Source organism: Peromyscus maniculatus, chromosome 8, assembly GCF_049852395.1.
Source record: "Peromyscus maniculatus bairdii isolate BWxNUB_F1_BW_parent chromosome 8, HU_Pman_BW_mat_3.1, whole genome shotgun sequence".
Classification (NCBI taxonomy): Eukaryota; Metazoa; Chordata; class Mammalia; order Rodentia; family Cricetidae; genus Peromyscus; species Peromyscus maniculatus.
The window spans coordinates 26248113-26264926 of record NC_134859.1 but is presented as its reverse complement, the minus strand read 5'-3'; the positions used below and the strand labels follow the sequence as shown (position 1 = coordinate 26264926).

General features: G+C 36.0%; 1 protein-coding gene across 3 annotated transcripts in view; it reads left to right on the top strand.

Moving 5' to 3' along the window:
- Positions 1–2603: 2603 nt before the first annotated feature.
- Positions 2604–16814, top strand: part of Gabra1 (gamma-aminobutyric acid type A receptor subunit alpha1) — a 54391-nt gene continuing 40180 nt past the window's right edge. The window contains exons 1-3 of one of the 3 annotated variants that reach the window (XM_006971622.4): positions 2604–3521; positions 6008–6096; positions 9657–9766. In XM_006971622.4, the coding sequence (XP_006971684.1) occupies positions 6023–6096; positions 9657–9766 (184 nt within the window). In that variant the 5' untranslated portion in view covers positions 2604–3521; positions 6008–6022. Of the gene's footprint in view, positions 3650–6007; positions 6097–9656; positions 9767–16814 lie in introns of all 3 variants that reach the window. The other 2 variants (XM_076578181.1, XM_016005056.3) reach the window with 2 other exon arrangements.

Sequence of the window (16814 nt, the reverse complement as noted above, 5' to 3'; positions counted from 1 at the left end):
TGGTGTTAGGTTTGACCTCAAATTCCTCCTGTTAAGAACTAGTAACTATTAAGAAGTTCTTAGCCATTGGTTTCATGAGAAAGAGGGAAAATAAACTATAGCCAGAAGTCTGAAATAAAAAAGAAATTGTGTGTTGTTTTTCAACACACAGATCTTCAAAATAAAGACTCTTGCTATAAATAAATATATCCTCACTATCCAGTCTTTCTTTAACTTTTAAAGGGGGATACTTTTGAAATTAAAATGTCCATTGATATCAGAAGGAAACCATATAACTGACATAAATGGTCAAGTCCAAGCATAGGACAAATGAAAAGAATGTTTGTTTAACACATGGCCTCACAAGAAAGAAACAAAGATATGGAAGCATGAACAAGTGAGTAAATGAGTGAACTTTGAATTCCTAAGATTTAATTTCCATCCTATCACCCTAGAATTATTCACTCATGATCCATGTAACCTTGGAAGTTTGTTTTGATCTCTCTGAGACACAGGTATTGAAAGATTTGTAAAATGGGTATATTAAGGTTTGCTTTAAGAACTAAGTTGAATGAGCTATGCTAAACAATTAAGACATAATTCTGCAAAGTAAACACTTAGAAATGTTAGACATCATGATTTATGCTACTTCAATAACTTATTTCATCAAGTACATACACTTTGTAAGGATTTATTCCAGATGTGACAGAAAAGTATATGCCATCAACTATCTTAAAGAATTAATGGAACTGGACAATATAAAATAAATTGGGTTCTTGTTATTAATTTTTTGTGTTTTATTATTATTTGGAAATAAGGGAACATATCAATATCAGGAAACTAAAACACATTCATAATTTAGAGTGCTGATTATGGTTTTGGGATTTATGAAGTTATTAATATTTTAAATGCATGTACTTTATTAAAAACATAAGTGTGCTAAAACAAATGTATATGTACTGCAAAGTTTATCCAACATATGTGAGGATAGATACCAGAACCAAGATTATATACATGGAAATGATGTAATATACTCTACTTTGCTTTTTATTTTAAGGGGCATTTCCATTTCTGCATTCACATTACAGCTCCAGAATTATTCATATGTATGTCTTTTTAGTGTGTGGAAATGTTGTATAACTGCATGCAGTTGTTATTGTACATACAGCAGTATGTGATTGGAATTGTTCGAAGAGACTTCTGCTCAAATGATAATATTTTGGGGCCAGCGTTTATGAAAATTATAATCAGTAGAGATTTGGTTGTATGACATGATATATAAGAGCTAAAGTTTTCCCCAATTTGTTGAGAAATGTAAAAAAAAAAAAGCTACAATAATTTAAACAGGAGAAGAAAAGACTTTAAAAAATACCACATTTTAATGACTATTGATTGTTTTTCAAAAGGCACTGAAACTATGGAATATTACATATTTTTCAGAGATAAGAAGACACTTTATAGTTGTTAACTTGGGGTTTCAGAACCTTAGTAAAGCCAGTTTTGCTTTGCAAACTGCTCGATGAATATTTAAATTGATTGATAAGTAAATAAGTATGCTACATGAGGGAACTGCAGGGGACTTCAGTGCCTAAGAGTGCATCCACGATTGTTACCTGCTTCACTGACAACACACTACTGTTTTAAAAAGCGACACCTGAAGTCAGGCTTCAAACTTACCTTCCAAATGTTTATCTCTAAAATACTTTGTTAGTAAATCACCCCCCAAAAGAAAGAGAACAAAGTCACATATGAATGTGGGCTACCATTCTGTAGGCCACATCAGTGCAACCACCCAGTTTAAGTTTTCATCTTACAAGCTGATTTCCTTGCAGCATAAGCCAAGAACACTTGTAGAATACTAAACGCAGAAGTGCTTGGGGCCGGTTAATTAGTTTTTCCTTTATATATATATTTTTTTGACAACACTCAGCCTCCGTTTCAAATTTCTCCTCTGCGAGAAGTACACCCAGAAGAAAATGGCCAGCGGGCTTACCAAAACTCGGACTTCATCCACCAGAAGTATGCTCTCATTTTCAGCATCTCCTTCCTGTGGTGTTTAAGTGCTGAAAGACAGCTCCTGGCAGTGCTGGTCCTGTCTACCAGCGCCCCCAGGAAGATAGCACCCATGACCTGAGCTAGAGTCATTCACAAAACCTGAGCAAGGAATCACAGCCATCGCTCATTCCCTGAAAATTCAGTTAGGAAGATGTCGAACACACACACACGCACACACACACACACACACACACACACACACACACACACACACACACTCCCTGAGTGTATAATTATCTGTAGGTGGAGAACTCCTAGGGAAGGTAATAAAAGAGGGCAGAGAAGAAAAAAAAAAGCTACTTTTTTTTTTTTTGGCCTGACTCCTAAACATCCCTCCCCCCTCCCATTTTTCTGATCCAAGAATGATGGAGTTCACGGCAAAGGCATGTTTCCGGAAATGGAGATATGTCTCTCAAACCCGAAAATGATTTATGTGAAGTTAAATATTCCACATTCGGAAACCCAGCAAAATCCAGAGTTAGGGACGTCTGTGCTTTCTTCTCCACAACGCACACAGACAAAGGTTAAAAACCCGGTTCCGAAGCCTGTCTGGCTGTCCTCTAGGCTACAGATGAAAGGCGGGGTGCAAAGCGCTCAGAATCTGAGAAAGTACGGAGGACTGAAAGCTAGGGGCCCATTCCCTAGCGGGCAGGGCTCTTCCCTGCTGTCCCTCACTGTTCCTGGCTCTGCAACATGCAGGGATTTAGACATATGTGTGGGAGTGTTCGAGGGAGAACAAGTCGAGAGGACAGAGCGCTCCCCACACGTGTAAGCCTGCATCTCCCTGCTTAGTAGCTTGCGTTCATTCATATGGATGCAGTGGTTAAATATTTGATCAGAGGTAGCAGAGTTACAAGGATCAGGTTTGCTCTAATGAGCACACCTTAGAACTGTGTGCTCATAAATCGCAAGAGAGAAAAAATCCTAAGTGTAGTCCCCATGTCTAACCCTTTTTACCCTTCCTTCACCCCATTTCCAGTCCCACCTCCCACCCCTCAAAATAAAGGAATGCTTGTAGCAGATTGAAGAAAGATTTGAGTCTGTAGCTACAGAGCAGGGGATTAGGGCCAGAGCGGTTCAAGTTAAATTGCGCTGCATATAAAAAATGGGCGGATTGGTGTCCAGATCCAGATCCAGTGGCTGGTACCACCTTCCTTTCTAAAATAAAATCTCTCTGGCATGAAGTCACCGCCTATTTCACATCCGGTTTGCGCTGGGACGTATTACTACTGTCTTGGTACAGAGAAATCTTTTGTTGTATAGCTGCAGATTGGATATTGGGAAGCAAATTTGGGTATGAAATCTCCAGTGCAGGAGCACGCAGAGTCCATGATGGCTCAGACCGAGTGAGTGAGCGCGGCGCGAGGACGCCCTCCGCCCGGCGCGCCCGCGCTCGCACACTCGCGCAGCTCCAGCTCACCGCGATCCTCTCTCCCACACTTTTCTCCCCGGTCTGGAGCGATCCGGTGCCCAGAGGGGGCCCCGAGGTAAGTGAGACTTCGGACCGCGTAAACCCAGAGCTTGCAACGTGCCTTTGTCGTAGCTGGAGAGGCACGGATGCTCTAGTGAGGAAGAGAGCAGAAGCCAGCAGGACAGGAGCTGAAGCTGGGAGCAGGTAGAAACAAGGAATGTTTTTCTTTCAGGGCGAAAACTGCAGCGATATAGGAGCAGAATTTTCTCTCTTCCTTCTCTCCTCTCTGAGGCAGATTTGAATGTACCCTGAGGGGTGGGTGGTGACATGTTGTTTTGATTTTTTTTTTTTTTTTTTTTGACCAAGGGGAGCTGGGGTGAGTTGGGGAGGGGCGTTGGGGCTTGCCATCAGCTGAAGTTAAGAGGCTAGAACAGAAAACCTGTCACCCTGTTCCATGCTAAGGAAGACTCGCTCACCGTGCCTGTACATGTCCCTTCTCCCCTTCCCAGCTGCCGCTGCTGAAATGCCCTCTGGTGTAGGGGTCTCTCTCTTTCGGGAAATGAGAGGCTGAACTTCCTTGATCTGGGTGGCAGGGGAGGTGGGTAGAGGAGCATGTGTCTGGCTAGGGGCAGGATGGAGGTGGAAATGGGTAAGGAAATAGCTCTGTGCTCCCTTTTCAAGTGTTAGCTTTGTATTCGCAAGAAACTTTCTTCCTCCACAACTGAAGTGCCATGGCAGATTTTGTTTTCCTCCAGATATCAGAGGAGTGCACAAGCCATGGTGTCTTGGCTTGGGGTTCTGTTTTCTTCACCCCTTTAGGACTTTCTCCCTTTTTCTAGAATCAATGGGAACTAATAGGGCTAAGAGAAGTTGTTCTCCTCTTCAGAACAGATGTCATTTTTTTTTAAAAGGATGAATTATCATCGTGCGATTTGGATCCAATATTTTAACTTAATGATATTTATCCAAGATGTCATATCATATTCTACTCCTGTATGTCAAAAACCAGTCACCAAAGGAAGAGAAAGCTATGATGAAGCTCACAGCTCTTATCTTTACATCATTTCACTCTAAAGAAATTTGGGTTCCTTGCTTACATGCCTGTTTGTGAGGGTTTTTCCTGATTGGAATGATCCAGGAGAGTGTGGAGAGCATTTTGTTGATGTATTTAAAGGCATACCACATGGAACTAGAGAGTGCTCAATGTAAAAAAAAAAAAATAGGGTTTAGAATGCTTCCATCTATCCATTCCTTATCTTACTAAGGAGTTAAGATTTAGGAGAGTGGGTAAAATAAAATACATGGGATAGTTTTCATAGTAGGACTGGAAATAATTTCAGTGCATTTAAGTAATTATATCTGCTTCTTAACCAGGTGGTGCACAGAATGTCAAAATTTGGCCTAATAATTGTGTATATATACACACATAATTATATGAATGCATACAACACACACACACATATATATTTCTATAAGCCCTCCATTCTATTCTCCTTTATTCTTGCAGTATTCCCCCTACCATATCCAAATTTCAGCAACCAGATAATGATTGATTGCACTTTACCTAAGTGGGAATAAATACCCCCTTCTTCTTATGCAAAGCAAACTACTTAAGCTTCCATCTGTTTGAGATGAAGCATTTTCTAGCAGCAACCTGGAAGAAATTAGAGAATGCATGCAAGATATGTGTGGGTATGTTTGTATGCATTGATGTGTGTGTGTGTGTGTGTGAGAGAGAGAGAGAGAGAGAGAGAGAGAGAGAGAGAGAGAGAGAGAGAGAGAGAGAGAGAGAGAGAGAGAGAGGGAGAGGGAGGGAGGGAGGGAGGGAGGGAGGAGAGAGAGAGAGAGAGAGAGAGAGAGAGAGAGAGAGAGAGAGAGAGAGAGAGAGAGAGAGAGAGAAGCACATGGCCTGACTATAAAGTGTATTCTTTAGCTTCACAGAAACATTAGTGAGCATATTTAACCACCCCAGAGGAGAAGCACGACTCTGGCATTCAACAGTGTGTTTCTAATGGTGTTTATAAAAAGGTAAATAGAGTTGCTTCTGAAATCAAGGTACATCCAGAATTCAGAGATGCATTCAGTCAACAGGAGGTGTTAACCTCCCACCTCCCACCTACCCACATGCTCTCCTGATACAGACACCAAGCTTAAATCTTTCAATACAGATTCTGCCACAGGGACTCAAATCACAAAGGTCAAATTTTTCAGATGATAAACAACAACAGAAAGGAATAAGCCGGCAAATAATGGAAATTTAAAGGCTATGTTAGAAAACAACCCACAGCTTTTGTGTTGAGCAATATTGTCACCTGAAAGCATTTCAACTTGAATTCTTTTACAGGCTAAACTAAAATACTGGTGTATCTCTGAATGGAGAGATGGTAAGGAAAGTGGCCAGTGGATGGCCCAGGTTTCCATTGCTTCCAATGAGGTGTCATATTCCAGTGAGGTCATTTCCTGACTTCAAAGCATTCATCTTGACTGCCTCAGTCAGCCCTAGTGGTTATAACCTGATGTTTCTTGCAAGACACATTGATCTCTACTTATTCCACTTTTCAGTTGCACAAGCCCGTGATGAAGAAAAGTCGGGGTCTCTCTGACTATCTCTGGGCCTGGACCCTCGTTCTCAGCACTCTGTCAGGAAGAAGGTGGGGCCACTTTATTTTAATTCTGCATGAAAATTTCTGTAATTTTTCATTTATTCCATCAGGGGGAAGAAAATTGTCCATGGATGCATACATGACTAAGGGAATTCAGAAAACTTTACTGCAATAAAATTTCAGCTAAAACTAAAGAAGAATAGAACATGAAAATAACTTTCTTATTAGGATGTTCGCTAGAATACACTTAAGTTTTATTTTGCTAAGAAATATATGAGTTCAACTTTGCAGTCTGATATTGAACTTTGCAGTTTTCATTTGTAACTGAACAAAGCATGCAGTTTCCTAATTTATGGAAAAGTTACCCTATTAAACTCTGCATGCCCTATAAGTTGTAAATTTTCCAACAAAAAAATTTCTAACCATTTGCAAAAATCATAGAGTAACTTGTAAAAGCATGGGAGTAGAAAACTTAAAATAATATTTGTAACTTGATCGTCATGTCTATAAACACATGCATATTGTATTTTTAAACCAACAGAGATGGGCTGTACCAGATGAATATTTTAAAATACTAGATAAAAATTAAACTGCGCTAATCAAGCATGTATACTAGGAAGGCATGCTGTGAATAAATTTCAGTAGGTCGAACTAACAAAAATATTTTCTAATTATCCAATAAAGAATATGAGATATTATAATAGCAACTATCTAAATGACTAAATAGTTTATATTGTCCTTTATCTACTTTAATAGCTTTTGAGTAGTTTATTCTTGTGTCTCATTGGAATGTATTCATCATATGCTAAAGTCCTGCACTCCTTGAAATGTAATAGGAAGTGAATTTTTATGGGTTAAAGTCAGAGATGTGGAGTCACCTGGAAAGGCAGAAATTTCTGAGGATTGGTTTTAAATGAGATGTGGACTGTGTTATTTTTATTACTTTTAAGTATTATCATGTAAATAAATATCAGATGAATAAGACACACATTACTGTCAGATACTTTTAATTTGAGGAATTAAGTGATGACTGAATTTTGAAAAATTATATGAAGTGTTACTATTATAATGACCTGTAGATGGAGTTAGTGCACAGTGTTTTATTACAGAGTGGTTCATATGGAATCAAAAGCAGGTTTAGCAGCTGACATTTATCTTCCAAATGCATATTCAGTTTAGGGCACTCTACACTGTTATTAGTATTTGTACCCCCAAAAGTCATCTTAATCTTTCTTCTAGGGTTCTTTTGTGGCAGTTGGCACTTTATATAGAGAATGAATAGTCAGGTTGAACATGAGCCTGATTACAAAATCACAATAAAGGAAGATTTCATTCCAAAATGAGATAGATGGGCTGGTCTTGTTTGGGAGGGGGCTGATCTCTTTGGTATTTGTATTCCAATGCTAACCATTGTTGAAAGTGAGATTCCTAAACTGAGAAGATTTCTTGCATTTTACGTAAGCTGTGGAAACACAGGGAACACAGATAAAGGTAACAGATACTAGGGATCCTGAGGGTTGTGTTAGCAGTCTAAGTACCCTCTGATGTCACCCTAACTCATCTTCTTTCCCCTCTTAAACGTATTGCTTCCTCCCTAAGAGTTTTCTCTGTGGAGAGTTTCCTGAATCCTAAGGTGTGTTTGTATTTCCTTTTCATCTTTATCAAGATGACCTTCCAGTGTCCTTGGAAGACACATGGATGGCATTTGGTTTTGTGACAATGAATTTTATAAACAATCCCTTTCATAAAACTGCTTTTGCTTTTGCCTTACTGCTGTCATCTGCCAATGAGACATGCGGGAAGTCACAAGCTCACTGAAAATTTGATTTAAAAAAACAAAATGAAACAGCAAGATGCTTAATTTTGCTAAAGGAGAATAAGTCCTCAATCTGTGTGACATGGATGGATGAATGTGTAATTGAAGAGAATGAAAAATGATTTCAGAGAAATAAATTCCATCTATTTAACATCACAGAGAACTTTTACTTATAACTATCGAATTAAAACTCTATCAGAAAAATAGTCATTGGAAGTATATATAACTTAATGAACTTCTATGCAGTCAGAATAGGTATTCAGAACAGGAGCAGTGAAGATTCTCATTGAATTCTATCCTTTCATGTTGAATGTGTTTTATGCACTTTTCCATTACGGAACTGGAAAACTAAATATTTTTGTATCCTTAAAGTGGCCATTATCTGCAGTCAGGCCTTCCTTATTTCCTTCTAGTCACTCTAGTTAACTTGATGTGTGATGTTTTCATCTGCAAGTTTTAAATACAATTTTATAAAATTAAGAAAAAGAAAAGTGGTATTTGAACTTTGCTTATAAGAAATCAATTACTTGAAAGACAGCATTTGTTTCTGAAGTGATAATAGATTATATTTGGTGTTCCTATCAAATAAGTGAATTCTGGTTTAAAATGCCACTATTTTGTGTATGTTTATTAATTATGTAACTACACATGAGTAAAGCAAAAGAATAATAAAATTCAAATATGAAGTATGTAGATTTGTTACCCTTTCTTAGTTTTACACCCTTTATCTACTTACTCCTTCTACTCAAGGTCAGAGCTATCGCTGAAATCTGTCAGGGAGTGTATAGTCTTTCTAGGATAGAAATTGCTTCTCTCTAAAGATTTTGAAGGTGTCATGCTAATCATTACATAAAATAAGATTAAATCTGGGTAGATAACAAAATGATTGGTATAAGAAACACACAGTATATGCAATGTAGCCCTATATGGTTGAAAGCCAGAATAAAAACACTAAGGGATAGAAGCCATATCCTTAAACAGAAAGAAATAGGAATTGCCGTTCCTCTACAGAGGATGGAAATAAAGTGTTAGCTCAGAAGATGAAAAAACCTGAGTTCTAGCCTGAGCTGTGCTCTTAAGCAGTGGTATCTTAAAACCCAATGCACAAGGTTTTGTGCACCTTAACATCAAGAGTGTTAATCTTGACTTTTTTCAATGGTTCTATCGAATTTAATCCCAGAAATGACCAAAGTTCAGCCAAATAAATGTTTAAATAAAATTTCAAGATTTGTTCATACATCTTAGGGGAAATCAAAATTTCCACATTGATAAAAATGTAATTAACATAAGAAATCATTTGCATATCTTCTTTTCCTAAATATCTTAAAAGAGCATTCAAAAATCAAAAGCACAAATATATGGAAAGGAAAATTAGAGAAGGAAGTTTGGTAGGTGAAAATTTGCATATTACATTTTTAAAAAAACCTTTGAATTAGTTTTATAACCCACATATAGATGTATGTATGTAGATAAACAAAAATAATATGGATAGAAGCCTCCAAGATGGTTTTTATAGTATGAGTTAACATTCTTGTTTGCTCAGGGAAGATCTGTCTATTCTAAGACACTCTACCTTCTGAGAACTGAAAATGTAGACTTAGAACTCATTTTCTATATTACAATTAAAAGCCTGTCACCAATGAGGCCAGAAATGGAAAAAGGACAAGAATTATAATTACTTTCAAACTCGCAACAGCAAGGAAAGTAAAACAATCTGAGAAAGGTTTTGAATAGTAAGCTTTTAGTGGAAATTTATAATTTCATGATATTATTTTTTTTATTCTTTCCTCAGCTATGGACAGCCCTCCCAAGATGAACTTAAAGACAATACCACTGTCTTCACGAGGATTTTGGATCGACTCCTGGATGGTTACGACAATCGTTTGAGACCAGGATTGGGAGGTGAGTTATAGTCTCACATTTTTCTTGAGAAGATTTAATATTATTAAATCCTTACTAGTATATTTCCATTTTCTCTTCAACAGTAAATAAAAATGTTTGCATACTGATTGATAATTAATTGTATTTTAATAGATCACTTTTTGTGCACATACATACATATATATTGAAAGACAGATACAAAATTCTCACAATGACACAAAAGAGATACATATTCTTGACAAGCACAATGATTTTCTCTCTGTAATAACTTGGTTATATAAAAAGAAAGATAATACTCTCCCTTTTAGTATAAGATTTGCCAACTTCACCTGCATTGCTTTGCCTGCACTGAATTCTATCTCCTATTCTACGCTAGAAATATTTACCTAAGAAGATTGTGTATTCCATCATATCTTTGTGTTGTATTACCCCATCTCTATGATCATGATCAAAGATAAATAAAATAGAAGGCAATGTTTTATTCTTAAACCAGGCCTTTGAATGTATTCTCTAATTTTCTGTAGTAAAGTTTATGCTTCTTATAAAATTAATTAATTGATTAAGGAATTTCTGCTTAGGGAGAAAATAATGTTCAGTATAATGTATTTAATAATATATGTACAACAGTGCACAGTACCAGAGCTTACATGTTTATTTGAATAATCCTTGAAAATATAATACACCACCTCCTTGTGATTAAGTAAAGACTAATGAAGCCACATCAGGATACTGATCTTAAAGCAAAATATAGGAAAGCAAAGAAAGAAATTGCTATTTAAAGTTTCATAGGAAACCAACATATGACTCTATGACTCCAAGTTATAGCCAAATTCTCACCTTTACAAAGCAGCAGAAACGAATAGTAATATTTAACTAGCACTATCAAAAGTCAGTTATTATAAAGTTAGATAGAACAGATAAATGAAGCTAAGTTTAAGAGCTCAAACACTGGTTTTCAAACAAAATGATATCATGGATTTAGAATTATTTATTCATTCTTTCATTGCTCAGAGGTGGGACTGGAAAGAAAGATTTCACATTTGCTCGTCATGCTCTACTCCTGAGCTACATTCCCAGACTCAGAGTCTCTAAAAATATATATAGCTTGCTTACTATAATCACACTGATGGAAATCATGGGTCTATTTTGAAGCTGCCAAATATCATTATCATCTCATAGGTTACAAGGAAAACTCCTCACCAAAGTCACAGCTCGATATACGATATATATGCCCATTCATGTATATATATATATATATATATATATATATATATGTATATATATATATATATAGTCTTACCAGGTATACTTTCTTATCAAGTTCAAACATTAATCTTTGGACATGGTTTCTTCAGGTTTGGCCTTTACATTGTGTTATTTTAACTTCTTGGGGAGTAAAGACTATTATAAAGATGCTAAATATAATATCATGTACTCGTAGACTCAGATACTAAAAAATCTGAAGAAGGAAGGTAGACACATTGGAGCTAGTGCTTCCAAAGCAGCCTCTCTGCCAAGAAAAGTAAAATCTTATGTTTGAAATGGAGTAGTCATAAAATGGACAGCACAGATCTGTTCATAATGCAGGAATATAATGTCATTGCATGTGGATTGACTCTTAAGAAATCTGCCATCTTTGCATACAATTTGAATAAATTGCAAAGACTAGAGATAAGGGTGAATGTACAAAAGGAGGCAACCACTGGGTTATTGATACAAATAACGAAAAGGAAGGCTTCTGAAAATGCTGACATATGTTTCTTTTACTTAATGTCCAGCCTGTCTCAGATCAATCCTTGTATAGCAGAATGAACCTCATATGCAAATAGTTTAGGAAAAAAATTTGTTACTTTATTATGTGTATATAAATATCCTCTGAAAGGTGTGCATGTGACTTTCAATTTGTTAGAGAATGTTGTATAAACACACATACACACTTCCTTTAATGATCATTTGTGATTGCACAGTTATTACAGTCTAAGTAAAAAGGCATGACTGTTAATTTTCACTTAATTCTGTATCTAACTCCTTAATAAATATAATGTACATACACCTAAACCACAGAGAACCATATATTGCAAATGAACAGACAGCCTAAAGTACATATTCAAAGTTAAATTTGAGATCTAGGGCATTGTGATATTTTCTTAAAGAAATAGCTACATCAGTTTATCAGAATATTACTATTTTTAGTCCACAATTACTTAATCTCTGTAAATAGCAAAAATAGACTTGTGGGTTAGAGAACAGAAATAATGGTTAATTTCATAAAGATTAAGTATGCTCTTGTAAGATAATAGAAACTCAGGATTTAGAAAAATACATTTTAAATGAAAGTCTTTTAATCTCTAGGAAATAATTTATTTTTCCATTTTTCATTCTTGAAAATGCTGACTTAAAGAATATGATGGTTATAAAATCAAAGAAAACATTGTTGAAATATTTTTTCTGTTTGTATTTTAAATGTTGCCTTAGAATGCAGTGAATCAAGATGTGAAGGATTTGACATTTGTTTTTTTTTTTGAAATTTTAATATTGACTAACCTTATTTTGCACTTTTTGATGGACATTCTTAATTTTTAAGACACAAACAGCCATGTGACTGTTGTAGGCTCAAAATAGTTTATGTACATTTTGATACTAAATATCTAGACAATTACAGTTAGAATTTGAAGTATATTTCCAGGACATTATAATCAGCTATGAATTTACAGAAAATGGTCAACTGTGATACTGACTGGTTAAATTGAAATTATCTCATTTTCTTTAGGAATATAATATTTAATTTCATTTTTACTATAGATTTCAGATAATTTAAGCATGGCTTGGTTACTAGTAAATTCCTGCTTCGAAATGGGATTTTCACACTTATTGTTATTATTACTATTATTTTTATGTAACTCACTTTAAGACTGTGGAACGGAAGAGCTTAGTCTTTATCTTATATGAAAGCAAGGCAAATGCTTCCCAGTAGTTTGTTCATGGTTATATCTGAGATGACTTTCTCCTAGGAAGGGGTCCTGCTGTCTTCTTCATCATGTGAAAAAGACAGGGGCTTGTTCTGAGTATCCTCAGAAAATAAAGCTATGACAAGGAAGCTTAAGGCTGTGTAAGCAATTATTCAATATGCAGATCCGTTATGACATCTTCATCTTTGTTATTTGGGAGTGTACACCTGAATGTTATTAGAAATGAAATTCATAACTTGGTTGATGCAGGTATTGGAAATCAGCTTGCAGACATTATAATCCTATTGTAGAAGGCTAGCTCCTGCCCCCCTTAGCACCAAGAGTCAACCAGAGAGTCAATCAAAATTATAAATAGCTAGAAAGTGTATAGAATCACAAACAATTACTGAATTCCTTCTCATTTACAATCTCTTACTTCTGTGGCAAGAAAACAAGAGACTCTTCTTGCAGCCAGGAAACTCAAAGCATGTTTAACTAACCCAAGTTCAAGTCTAAAAGAGTGAGACAGTTGGGAAAATAAAGGTGAAAACCAGAAAGAGTAGGAAGATAAGAACAGACAAGTTCAAGAAGAAAGAAAGTAAATCAGAAGCCAGGGGATGGGAGTGGTGCTAAAGTGTAGCAAGAAGTATCAGTATGACCAGAGGACCAGAGACAGTTCTGAAGCAGAGGAGAGGCATGGGCAGGATGCAAGGACATGAGCTTTTTATGTTTCTCTGTAAACAGGACCAAACTGGAAGTTCTCAATAAATTCATGTTCTAAAATTTTCTCCATATGTTAAAAAGATGAAGGATGGCTGGGTGTTCTCAGCTTTCCCCTAAACTAAGCAACTGTATAGACTTGGATGAAATTTGATTTGCCTTTATATATAGACTCCATTCCAGCTCCGGGAATTGTAAAAAATAATCCTCAGGCAGTCACCCAATGCTTAATGCTGAAGAGCGATTTCAGAGGTTCTAAGAACAAGCAATACCCTCTGGCCACATCCTTTCTTTTTGCCCCTTCTGTAGAGACCTTTTTCATTTTATGGTATGCTTCAGTCCCACTGTGAACCAGACTGGCACATATGAACGTATTGTACTAGTCTCCTCATCTCACTCTTCCCAAAGCAAATTTCCCAAAGTAAATCCATGTTTAACTAGAATACTAATGGGATGGAGAACAAGGGAGAAAACATTGGAAAGTCACAACTAAAGGGCTCACAGAAACTCTTCACACCTTCCTCTTTTTGTTTCTGGTATTTCCTGGAAGAACTGTAAACAATTTCTAAATTTATTTTTAAATTTAATTGCAACGACTAATGCATAGAATGAAGGATGGCTCTCAAAAGATTTCAACACTAAGCTACACAAATAAAGAAAGCCAAGGAAAGTGATATGAGGGAATATTTCTAGTGTTAAAAGCCTAGCTGGGTGAGTGGAAAAGTAATTTATAAATATATAGGCTTTTAGACAGACAGTGATTCTATCCCTGTTACATACTAACAGTAGTTAGTTAAATACTTTTTCTTTGTGTTATAAGTATCTTTAGTTTAAATTCTTTGGTTTTTTTCCTGTTTTATTTTTTGCTAAATAAAAATAAATAGGCTATTAGGGATTTAAGTAACTCTTTGGGGATGTCAGCAACTTTAGATATCAAGGTATTTTAGAAGCAGCATGTTTAAGAAGTAATCTTTGCCTCTAGGTACATGAACTGGCTACTTTTATGTCAACTTGATACAATATATAGTCATTTGAAAGCAGGAACATCAATTGGGAAAAAATGCCCCCTAGATTGGCCTGTGGCCTGCCTGTGCTTCATTTCTTAATTGACGATTGATGTGGAAGGGCACTGTAGGTAGTACCACCCCGGGCAGGTAGTCCTGAAGGTTGTAAGAAAGTAGGCAAATCAACCTATGAGGAAGTAAGCCAGTAAGAAGCATATCTCCATAACTTCTGCATCAGCTCCTTCCTCCAGGTTTGCTTGAAGTTAGTTCTGGCTTTGACCTCTCCCCTTGGTGATAACGTATGATGTGGAAATGTATGCTGAAATAAACCCTTTTCCCCAAGCTTTGTTTAGTCCTGGTGCTTATCTCAGCTGTAGAAACCTTAACTAAAACAGTACCCTTTACCTTTATCATTAGAATTTTCCTAACCCCAGCCTGTAATTGAAGCTCTTGATAGCAAGAGGCGGGAGGATCAGCAGTTCAAAGTCATCATTTGTCTCAGAATAAGTTCAGGCCCGCTCTGCTACAAGAGACCCTGTAGAAATAAACAAGTAAAGCAAAATAGTTTTCTCAATCTTGAGGTAGTTAAACACTTATAAACCTTTTGAACTAATTGTTAACCCAACTATTGCAAGAGACTCAGCTTGAAAGAGCCGACTGGCTTGAAGTCCTTTGCCACTGGAAAAAAAATGTTACTGGGAATTTGCTTGTGTTTTGGATTGTGTTTTTCTTTCAAATATGAGAAAATGGAAAACTAAAGGAAAGAAAACGTTAGTAAATTGTATATTTTGTGCAATGGTTAAACATTTAAGTCACTAGAAATGAGGAAAATATTACAATGTAATTCTTTTTATTTTTATTTTAAATTAAAAATCAATTCATGAACTTAGTATTTAACAAAAAGATTTGCAAATAAAATAAACATCAACATTCCAAGTTAATCAGACCCAAAATCTATGCAGGAAAATGAACTTCTGTGCAGTTAGGTGATGGACATGAGTTATGGAGGAAATCTTAAAGCAAATAAATGGTTTTGCAAGTTCTAATTCTCTTTCAGAGTTTTCATTTTTGGTGGTGGATAAGTGCATAAAAATAGGTTTGATAGCAAAGAAGTAGAATCCAATGTGAAGTTCCACAGCACCAGAACAGCTATTTTACCCCTTTTCAAAAAAAAAAGTCCAAATTTAATTGGCTAACTTATAAGATAGCTGATATTCAAAAACCTTTTATGATTATTTGGCATCCCAAGTAGTACTGAGATCAGAGAGAAAAATTATATTCATGTTTAACATTAAAATACTGGGTTTGCATTTGTGTTTGGAGCAATTTCAAACAGCTTACATTTCTTTCACAATGTAATAGTGTTAGATAAAATTAAAAATATACTGAAAAAAATCACAAAATACAAATAAAAAGACTATGCTTATTTAATAAAACATTGATGTTTTATTTACTTTACAAGAAAACGATCTTGAATAGAGTATTTAAAATTTCTACACTTAGAATTCTTCACTTTAAATTTATTATAGTTTTATGGAGTTTGAATGCAAGTTGTGGAACAGATGTTCAGATATTTGCAAATGCAACACCCTTCCACAGAAATAGTAGATCTAGACAGTCTTTGACATAGTTGTATTTCAAGAGAAAGACAGCTACCAAAACCCTGGGAGATACGGTTCAATAAAATGCAAACCCCTCTGAATGTTTACTGGCTGAAATCTCCTGTTGGCTCGTGAATCCAGCTTATGTAATGAATCACCATAATACACTAAGGAATGTTCTAGCATATTTATAAATATTCTATTCTAGTCTTTCCTGTTGTATGTCAATCATCTACATGATCAATGCCAGGAATTTCCTCAGATAAGAGGAAACCATTGAGACTATACTCAAGCTAGGAAGGTCAGTCCTGGAAAATGAGAATAGGTAATTTCTTGTGCCCCTGTAATTAATCTTTTCCTATTCTTTCCATTTCTCATATTTATTTCAGTTCCCTGGGAAAGATCTAAAATGTTTTATGTAGATGATTTCATTTTATGGTAAAATGTGAGTTCTTTTTTTTTTTTTTTTTTTTTTTGGTTTTTTTTTTGAGACAGGGTTTCTCTGCGTAGTTTTGCGCCTTTCCTGGAGCTCACTTGGTAGCCCAGGCTGGCCTCGAACTCACAGCGATCTGCCTGGCTCTGCCTCCCGAGTGCTGGGATTAAAGGCGTGTGCCACCACCGCCCAAAATGTGAGTTCTTTAAAGGAAAATTTATATAATTTTCCTGAGATAAGAAACTCAGAGTTAAGAATCACAGAGAATGACTTTGGGAATTCTAACAGAGAGCTAGTTCCTATGTGGTGGAATAGTACCCAATATTGTTATGCTGTTATCATATACCTCAAATACTACATGGG